This window comes from Microtus pennsylvanicus, chromosome 18, assembly GCF_037038515.1.
Source record: "Microtus pennsylvanicus isolate mMicPen1 chromosome 18, mMicPen1.hap1, whole genome shotgun sequence".
NCBI lineage: Eukaryota > Metazoa > Chordata > Mammalia > Rodentia > Cricetidae > Microtus > Microtus pennsylvanicus.
In genome coordinates, this window is record NC_134596.1 from 1,699,027 (window position 1) to 1,708,728 (window position 9,702).

At 53.1% G+C, this 9,702-nt stretch overlaps 1 protein-coding gene across 3 annotated transcripts; it reads left to right on the plus strand.

The window, feature by feature from the left end:
- Window positions 1-342: 342 nt before the first annotated feature.
- Vsig10l (V-set and immunoglobulin domain containing 10 like) lies at window positions 343-9,439 on the plus strand. 3 transcript variants are annotated; one of them, XM_075952348.1, is made up of 11 exons: window positions 343-542; window positions 1,339-1,474; window positions 1,558-2,382; window positions 2,872-3,147; window positions 3,287-3,571; window positions 4,425-4,679; window positions 5,441-5,719; window positions 6,093-6,389; window positions 6,754-6,867; window positions 7,069-7,223; window positions 8,706-9,439. In XM_075952348.1, the coding sequence occupies exons 2-11, from the start codon at window positions 1,435-1,437 to the stop codon at window positions 8,775-8,777; spliced, it is 2,598 nt and encodes an 865-aa protein (XP_075808463.1). In that variant the 5' UTR covers window positions 343-542; window positions 1,339-1,434; the 3' UTR covers window positions 8,778-9,439. The 3 variants fall into 3 exon arrangements, with proteins under 3 accessions (XP_075808463.1, XP_075808464.1, XP_075808465.1); XM_075952349.1 differs by having other exon boundaries at window positions 343-510; XM_075952350.1 differs by lacking the exon at window positions 4,425-4,679.
- Window positions 9,440-9,702: the final 263 nt, after the last annotated feature.

Genomic DNA, 9,702 nt, shown 5'->3' on the forward strand with positions numbered 1-9,702 from the left:
ATTAAAGACATGTGCCACCATGCCCAACAAAACATTACTTTTTTCAAACAGTTTTCTGACTTAGCACTTAAGAGCTGTATGTGATACACACCGTGTGCTTGGTACATTCAGACCATGTCTCCCACCGGCACTGTGAGCACTATACTAGGTCTTGGGGATTCAGAGCTGAGCAGAGGCCTGAAGCCTTACAAGGGGTGATAAGGAAAGTTTTCTGAAGGACTAAGCAGTCTGACCGGCCTTGACCCAAGTCCAGCCTCTTCTCCCGGCTGTGCAACCTCCCACAGGAAATTTGGCCTCTCTGCATCCTCATCTCTTGGCCTGTGAAGTGAAGACCAAACATCCTGCTCAGAGGACATTTAGAAGAAATCGGCCTGATGATGGTGCACAGATAGAACTTAGCACAGTTCCCAACTGAGCTTAAGTTGTCATTATTACTGTGGTTATTAATGAGGTGAGACCTGAAGGACCAGTTACGAGGCGGCCAGACTGGAGAGCGAAAGAGCAATCCAGGTAGAGGGCAGACTGCTCGCAAAGGCTGGGAGGTGAGATGGCATCAGAAAAGCACCGTGTTCAGGGGGTAAAAATGGAGGGCAGGGAAGTTGGTGGATCCTGTAAGGGTGTCTGCAGAGGAGGCAGGGATATGTGACATGGAGGGAAGGTTCAGCTGGCCAGGGTGGGGTCTTAGCCAGAGGAGGAGTTTGCAGAAAGTAGGTGGGAGAGGCAGGTGAAGAAGATAAGGTCTGAGCAGTAGATACCAAGAGGAGAAAATTGGGAGTGAGATCTAGGTAGCGTCAGAGATTGCTGACAGAGCCAGAGAGGAAGAGAGTGGGAAGGTTCCCCAGGCTTTTCATAGATGATGGAGCCATCCCGAAAGTATTGGTCAGAGGGGAGATGCTGAGTTTAGCAGGTGGTGGCCAATGGAAACTGAGTTCTAGGTCTCAGAGGAGAGGGCCTCAATAGAGACATCAGCAGGAGACTTGGTTCTGAGGACATCAGGGAGTCACAGAAGGATCTGGAGAAGGGGCCAGGGTCAGAGAAGAAGCTGCAGGTAAAACACAGTGGCAATCAGGGCTGGGAAGCAAGAAACCTGAGCCAGGCAGGGAGTTCACAGGAGGGGCTCTGATTTCTCAGGCACTCCTGGAGGAAGCCTTCCTGCATAGTGCCCACAGTTCCTGCTGGGAGTCCACCTTCCCCTGGGGGTGAGGAGTGTAGGATCAGCCTCGGCCTCTCCATACATCCTCTGATGAAGACAAGAAGGGTGGAGTGGGTCACTTAGCCACTATATCATGCTAGGGGATCCTGGCCCCTCCCACAGGTCTGTCCTCCTTCCCCACCCAGGAAGCTAAGCCACCATTCCTGCTGGACTTGTCAGACATGGGACAATGCAAGCTGTGGATCTCGGTGTAGTGTCCTGTCCAGAGTGCGACCATCATCATGGGCCTCTCGTCAGCTCTGATGCTCTCCCTTCTCCTGGGTAAGTCCCCAGCCACCCTCCTCCCCAGCAGCCTGCTCCCTGGCAGCCTCTTTCAATGTTGTCCCCCCCCCTCCTCTCTGCAGCCTTCAGAGCAGGGCCCCTTGCCCTCCAGCCAGCTTCTCGTCCTGGGCGACCCTCTGCCTCCTCCTCGGACTCAGTGGGCTCTTCTCAGGGCTCTGTTTCAAAAGTCTCCAGCCAGCCCCCCAGCCGCCACTTTCCAGATCAGCCTCCAGGTTCAGAAGCCTCTGGTAGAATCCCTGATTCCAACTGGTTTCCTCAAGGGCTGAATTCAAGCCATGCTCCTGGGTCGTTCTGGACAACTGTGTCTTCTGGGGCACAATATCTGAACCCTGATGTCACCGTCTCTAAAATCCCTACTTCACAAATGGGTTTTGATGGTTTCCATTCTCACGATTCTGCTAAAGACCCTGGGCCTTTCTTCTCTGTTCAAGTCCCAGACATCAGAGTACCCAGCAAGGCCCCAGGTTCAAAGCTATCTCTGGATCAGCATCAGCACAATCTTGAACTTTCCGTCCAGAACCCGGAATTCAAAAATTCTTCGGAGAGTCGCCAGGCTGCAAGCTTCCCCCAGCAGATGGGGGGACCCCTAGCTGTGCTAGTGGGAACCACCATCAAGCTCCCCCTGACTCCAGTCCCCAGCACCAGGCCCCCTGCTCCTCTGGTGGTCTGGCGCCGGGGCTCCAAGGTGTTAGCAGCTGGGGGCCTGGGGTCACAGGCTCCACTGATCAGTTTGGATCCCATGCATCAAGCCCGCTTGAGATTTGATCAGATTCGAGGGGGTCTGGAACTCACCTCTGCACAACTGGATGATGCAGGGGTGTACACAGTTGAGGTCATCAGGGGAGGCGTCTCCCAACAGATTCGGGAGTTCACAGTGGGTGTGTATGGTAAGTTGAACACAAGCTGTGTCTGCTCGCCTCACAGACATCTGGGCAAATCTGTGCCGGGTGAATATGCTTGCTTCCTAGAGGAAAGAGCCTGGGAGTGGGGATAGGAGCCAAGGTAGGGACCGGACCCCCACCTCATCTGAAGGAGGAGGCCTGAGGTCTGGACCCTTGGGTCTAAGGGAGCAGGCCTGGAGTGTGAATCGCTGGGACTGAGGGAATAAGATTGGGGTCTGGATCTCTGAATCTGAAGGAGGGCTGGAGTCTGGACTCCTGGGACTAATGGAATAGGATTGGGGTTTGCACACCTGAGTCTGAGGCCTACATATCTAGGTAGGAGGGAGGAGGCCTGGGCTCTGTATCTCTGGATCTGAGGGAGAAAGACTGAGAGTTCAGATTTCTAGGGAGCGAGGAAGGACTGACTTGGGGCACAGGGGGTCAGTTCTGGTGTATGGACTCTCCGACTCACCAGAGCCTGTTCTGGATCTCCAGAGCCCTTACCCCAGTTGTCGGTACAGCCCAGGGCTCCAGAGACAGAGGAGGGTGCAGCCGAACTGAGTCTGCGCTGCATAGGATGGACTCCAGCTAGTGGGGAGCTAAGCTGGAGCAGAGATGGACGTGTCCTGGAGACCCCAGACCCTCACATCCGCACGGAAAGGGACCAGCTGCTCATCTCACATCCCCTACGCAGCGACCACGCCCGGTACACCTGTCGTGTGCGCAGCCCCTTTGGCCACACTGAGGCTGCAGCTGACGTCCGTGTCTTCTGTGAGTGTGTGTGTGTGGGGGGGGTGTCTCCAGTGAGGATTCCAGTCTTGAGTCCCAGGGGAGAGGTGGGCCCAATGTCTGTGGCTCCTTTACAGTCCTATCCTCCCCACCCTGTCTCGCTCCCCCACCTCCACCTAAGACGGCCCGGATGCTCCGGTCATCAGGGTCACCTCGAACCGCGACGCCGTTCCTGAGCTCTATGTTACTGCGGGCAGCAATGTCACCTTGCACTGCTCGGCCCCCTCGCGTCCGTCTGCGGACATTGCATGGAGTCTGGCGGACCCCACAGAAGCCGCAGTGCCTTCGGGTCCTCGCCTCCTGCTGCCGTCCGTGGGGCCAGGCCACTCCGGCGCTTACGCCTGCATCGCTGCGAATCCCCGCACCGGCCGCCGCAGGCGTTCGGTGCTCAACCTCACTGTGGCGGGTAAGAGCTATGGGTTCATCCAGCAGGGAAAGCGGAAGCACGTGGAGGTGTGGGTAGCAGGGGAGTGAGGAGACAGCAATGGGAAGGGGACTGTGCCCTTCAGGGAGAGAAGACCCAACAAGAAGGAGCTGGGATAGTTACAGGTGGGCGTGACTGCCAGAGAAGCCCTGGTAGCGGAGAGGAAAGGGGAAATAGCTGCTGAGGTGGGGCGCTACCAAGCAGCTTCTGAGAAAACCTCAAGTAAGCATGGCCACCAGAGAAAAAGTAAAGCTATCCAGGAAAGTATAGGGACTTTTGTGAGTGAGGTAGGATCACCAGCGGAAGAGAGACATCATCAGGGCGGAGCAGAAACGTAATGGTGGGGCGGGAGAAAGGGAGAGTCCAGCCGGGAGGAGGAGGGACAATTTAGGTGGGCGTAGAATGTAGGAGGAGGGATATCTGAGAGTAGAACACCCACCAATTGCTAATGGGCGGGACAAGCAAAGTGCATAAGGGCACCTGTGCTTAGGGCGGGGTCCATGGGTTTGCAGATTGCAGGGGTGAGGATGCCAAGGAGAAGGGGAAGAGCCTGCAGGAGGAGAGGGTGGGCGGTCCTGGGAAAGAAGGATTTTCAATCGTGTGAGCTGCGAAGTTAAATAATGGAGCTAGATTTGAAAGAGAAGGGACTAGCCACTTAAGCTGGTAAGTAGGATCAGGGAGGGCTGAAGTTACCTACAAAGGCAGAGGGAGGTGGGTCGTAAAGGGTCCCGTGCACTCGGGAGGGTGGAACTATCTAGGAAAAGAGGCGGAGAGAAACCTGGGGAAGGAGTGGGGCGTCCCGCACAGAGGTTGGATGGTCTCTTCTCCGTGGCAGATCTGCCCCCCGAGTCCCCACAGTGCTCAGTGGAAGGGGGTCCCGCGGACCGAAGCCTCCGCTTTCGCTGCTCCTGGCCCGGCGGGGTCCCTGCCGCCTCTCTGCAGTTCCAGGGTCTCCCCGAAGGCGTCCGCGCTGGGCCGGTGCCATCTGAGCTCCTGGTAGCTGTACCCGCCCGCCCGGAACTCAGCGGCGTTGCAGTCACCTGTCTGGCCCGCCACCTGGTGGCGACCCGCACCTGCACAATCATCCCGGGTGAGAGGAGCTGAGCCTCTTTAAGGGAAGGGGGTGACTTTTTTTTTAGGTCCTTTTGGGTTTAAGGAAAGGGCCAGCGAGAACTTTACTTATTTTATGTAAACCAAACTTCACTTTCTTTGGGAGTTGGGTCTCTCCTTTCATCATGTAAGTTTCAGGGATAGAACTAAGGTCGTCAGGCTTGGTGGCAATTTCCTTTATCTGGTAAGCCATCTCCTGAAACCTCAGACTTCATCTTTCTTTGAACCTATAGGAGAAACAAAGTTTTACCCTGCGCTTCAAGGCAGGAAGCCAGTAGGAACAGGGTGTTCCATCCCGAGCCCCTAGGCTCAGAAAAAGGGCTGTCATCTTCCCAGGTACCTAGAGAGAGAAAAAAAGTAAGGGATAGCTAACAATGAGTTTTCCAGCTATGGTATGTGTTCAACAAATGTGTGCTGAAGAATGGAGAATGAGCGGGTGGGTGGGTGAGATGGCGCAGTGGGCACTTGCCACCAAGCCTGGGAGTGAAAGGCTAGAACAAGTCCCAACGATTGTCCTCTGATACCTGCATACTTTCAATGGTGGGCACACATACCGTAAATAAATGCAAAACAAAACCTGTCAAAATGAATGAATGAACAAGTGAACACAGAATGTGACCTCGTCTGGTACAGAGCAGGAGGAGCCATTTGCCACCTTTTACTCTAACCAAGTGCACAGAACTTGGTTGTTCACATCCCACAAGGTCTTGTTTCTTTTAACTGGGCTTCTTCCACCAACAGAAGCCCCCCAGGAAGTGCTGCTCCAGCCAGTCGTAGAGGAGACACAGCCAGGGGATGTGCTGGTAGCACTGGAGGTCACTGGCTGTCCCCCACCCTCAAGAGCATCCTGGGCCCGGGAAGGACGGCCCCTGGCTCCAGGAGGTGGGGGTCGATTGCAGCTTAGCCAGGACGGCCGAAAGCTCCTCATCAGAAACTTCAGCCTGGATTGGGACCTGGGGAACTACTCTGTGCTATGCAGCGGTGCACTGGGCGCTGGAGGCAACCAGATCACCCTTGCTGGTGAGCTCCGGCCCTCCTCCCTCTCTCCAGATCCAGGGGTCCGGATCGTAGCCCTCCCCTTCAGATACAGCCCTCCTCCCTCTCCCCAGATCCAGCGGTCCAGATCGTAGCCCTCCCCTTCAGATACAGCCCTCCTCCCTCTCCCCAGATCCAGGGGTCTGGATTGTAGCCCTCCCCTTCAGATCCAGTCCTCCTCTCTCTCCTCAGATCCAGGGGTCCAGATTGTAGCTCCCCCTACCCCCCGCGCTTCAGATCCAGCCTTCCTCCCTCTCCCCAAATCCAGGGGTTCAGATCGTAGCCCCCGCCCCCTTCAGATCCAGCCCTCCTCACTGTCTCCTGCCAGACCGCAGCATCTAGCATGTTTTCTTCCTAGGACCCTCCATTTCCTCATGGAGGCTGCAGAGAGCCCAAGACGCGGCGGTGCTCACCTGGGATGTGGAGCGAGGCTGCCTCCTCACTGGCTTTCACATCCAGGCGTGGACAGATGGCTCTGACCGGGATCGACTCACCATGAGTAGGGAATGGGTTTCCCTGCTCATTCTGGGCCCTCAGGAGCGGTCAGCCATAGTTCCACTCCCTCCTCGGAACCCTGGGACCTGGGCCTTTCGCATCCTGCCTATCTTGGGATCTCTGCCAGGGACCCCATCCCAAAGCCGGGTTTATCAAGCAGGTTAGTTGGACTGTGGTACCTTCTCCTACCTTCCTCTTAGCACCTAGCCAGTCATTCTTAGGATTTTCCATCAGACCCTCCTCTTCCGTTAGTGTTGTGAGGGCGCCTGTAACAATGTTCCACTACCCGGTTGACTTGAAAAAAACAAGCATCTATTTCAAATTTTGTTCATTTGATTATTAGTTTACTTATGTACATGTGTGTATATGGAGTTCAGAGAAAAACTTGAGTGAGTTGGTTCTGTCCCAGGGATTGAACTCAGATTTCATGGGTCTTCCTGAGAAGAATGAGTTGGGGGCTTAGACAAACTTAAGTACATTCCCAGGGCCTGCTTCCTCATCTCCGTTTGGTGTGTGTCTTCCAGATTCTGCCCTGAGTCCAGGGGCCATTGCAGGCATTGTCCTTGGTTCTCTATTGGGCTTGGCACTGCTGGCTGGCCTTCTCCTCCTGTGTGTCTGCTGCCTGAGGCATTTTCCAGGTGAGGAGGGTAGGACCTGGGACAATTGGGGCCAACTGAGAGCTTCCCTAGACAAAAGCTGAGCCATGGCCTAGGCATGGCAATCAGTGCATTAAATAACAGTCCCATCTCCCTAACAGCCTCTGGGACCGGCTTCCCTTCCTACTGACCAGGTGGCACAGTGGAGCAATCAATCATGTGTTTCCTGACATCCTCTTATAGGAAGGACCTCTGTGAAGAAGCCGTACCCCCTGACCTTGGCTCCTGCACTTGCCCCACCAGGAAAAAAGATGCCGACCTTGACCCCAGTTCAGACACCACAGCCGTTGCCCATCAAAAGCCAGCTGCAGAGCCCTCACCCAGTTAAGGCCCAACAAGTGAGTGTGGGTATCGTTTCCTTCTGCCACGGGGGTCAAGTAGCTGCCTGAAAGAAGAGGGTATTCTAATGCCATTTACTAATGTCTTCCTCCTCGTTTTCATTCATGACTTAGAAGGTGACCTAGTTAGGGTTGCAGTTGCTGGGACGAAACACCACGACCAAAGCAACATGGACAAGAAAGGGTTTATTGGGCTCTCAGTTTCACACCACAGTTCCTTTTCAAAGGAAGTCAGTGAGGACAGGAAGTCAAACAAGGCAGGAACCTGGCGGCCATTGAGATGCTGCTTACTGGCTTACTCAACCTGCTTTCTTATAGAACCCAGGACCACCAGCGCAGGGGTGGCCCATCCACAGTGGACTGGGCCTTCCCAAGTAAATCACTAACTAGGAATCTGCCCCATAGGCTTGCCCGCAGCCCTAGTTCATGGAGGCATTTTCTCAGTTGAAGTTCCCATCTCTCAAACGACTATAGGCTGTGTCGAGTTGACATAAAACTAGTCTGCACACAAAGGTTGATAAAGCTGATTCCATTTATGCATTGCTTGATTGATTGGCAACAGGACCTTGCTCTATATCACAACTATATGACCAGGAATCCTCCTGCCTCTACCTCTTATGTTCAGTGACATCACACCTGTTTATGTAGATCTAGGATGGGACCTGGGACCTATATATTCTAAGCAACACTCTACCAACTAAGCTACAGCCTCAGCCTCTCATGTTTTGTTTTGTTTTGTTTTGAATACTGGTAATTAGACTTCCTGCCCAGCTCTTATGTATATTAAAAGAATATAAATTACAGTTTATCTTCCAAAGGAGAGTGAGATGAGACTTCTTTTTCTCAGAAAAATTACTCCAGACTTCTATTTTTAAACTCTGAGGTAGATGGAATATCCTTGTTTTCCTGTAAGAGTTGAGCTGTTGAGTGCCTTGGCTCTCCCACGGATAGCCGAGCAGTTTTTTTTATTGGCACACAGAGGATCCACACCAGTAATCATAGCAATTGGAGGTTGAGCAGGAGGATCATTGCAAATTCAAGGTCATCCTGGGTGATATAGCAGGACCCTGTCTCAGACAGAGAAGAAAAAAAAACAACAAGACGCCCACAAAATAAATAAGAAAGAAAGAAAAAAAAGAGGGGGGATGAGGAGGCAAAGGAAAAGGAACTCAGGTTCCTTAAGATTTATTTATTTTTATTTTATGTGTGTAATTGTATGTCTGTGCTCCACAAGCAGGCAATGCTCACAGAGGCCAGAAGAGGGCATCAGATCCCCCAGAACTGGAGTTACAGACAGTTGTGAGCTGCAATTAAACCCAGGTCCTTTGCAAAAGTAACACGTGTCCTTAACCACCGAGCCATCTCTCCAGCCCCTCAGCTAGTTTCTGTAAGGCTCAGGTTCTAGCTGGAAGGTTAGGGGGGTATGTCATTTTGTAGGCAGAGTACCCCCTAAAGTCGCCTCCTATCCTGCCTCTCTTCCAGGTCATCAGCCCCAGTTCAGCTTTCTGTCCAGGTGGCAGCCCATGGACTGTTCGGGCTGTCACCCAGGTATGACAAAAGCTGCTGGCCCACTCTCCACGAAGCATTTTGGGGTGCAGCTTCCTCTTTGGCCCAGCAACATGGGGCCTACTATGACTGAGGATTGGACCCTAGGGTGGACATCCTATCTCCCTCTTGTCTCAGAAGACTCAACTTATACATCTGCATCTGAGAATATCAATGTGGCTCTAGGAATAGGAGAGCCACCTACAGATGGACCTATGTGGTTGGCACAAACTCGGAACATTTTAACATGTAGGGCTTGCTCTTTAGACCCAAGCAGAAGGGGAGCCTCGCTACAGCTTCCGCAAAGGTCTGCTACCTTCTCCTGCCTCATCCAGGTCACCCCCTTCAGCTTCCAGAGACTCCCGTCACTCAACACAGGAGATCTCCCACATATCCTATTCCCCACTTCCTCCCCCAATCTCTTGACTTCCTTTGTGCTTTGTTTTATTTGACTCAGAGTTTCATGTAGCCCAGGCTGGCTTCAGACTTGTTAGATAGCCCAGGCTGGCCCTGAACTCCTGACTCTTCTGTCCCAGTCTCCCAAGTTCTGGGATTGCAGGCATGGGCCACTTCACATACCTTCCTGTTTGTTTTTGTTGTTTTGTTTTTGGTTTTGTTTGTTTTGAGTTTTAGAGCAAGGCTCTCCTAACACAGACCTTACTGGCCTCACACTTCCTAGTCTTCCTGCTTCAACTTCCTGGGTGCTGAAACGACAGCAATACACTGTCATGGCTTCTCTCTATCGGCTCTTTCTAAATTTTTTCTATGACTGCACATAGTGTTTAGACATCATTAAGTCTCTGCTATCTAACCTTTGAGGTCTGTGGTTTGGCTTCTGTCAACCCCTGTGATTTCTCCTCCCGAGACTCCTCCATAGGCCTTCTGCCGACCATACTTTCCCCCTCTCCCCCTCTTTGCCCCTAGAGTGTGAGTG

Coding starts and splice junctions, on each gene's coding strand:
- Vsig10l (XM_075952348.1), top strand. CDS start 1,435: ATGGGCCTCTCGTCAGCTCTGATGCTCTCCCTTCTCCTGG. Junction 6,390..6,753: donor AAGCCGGGTTTATCAAGCAG/GTTAGTTGGACT, acceptor TGTGTCTTCCAG/ATTCTGCCCTGAGTCCAGGG. Junction 7,224..8,705: donor ACCCAGTTAAGGCCCAACAA/GTGAGTGTGGGT, acceptor CCTCTCTTCCAG/GTCATCAGCCCCAGTTCAGC.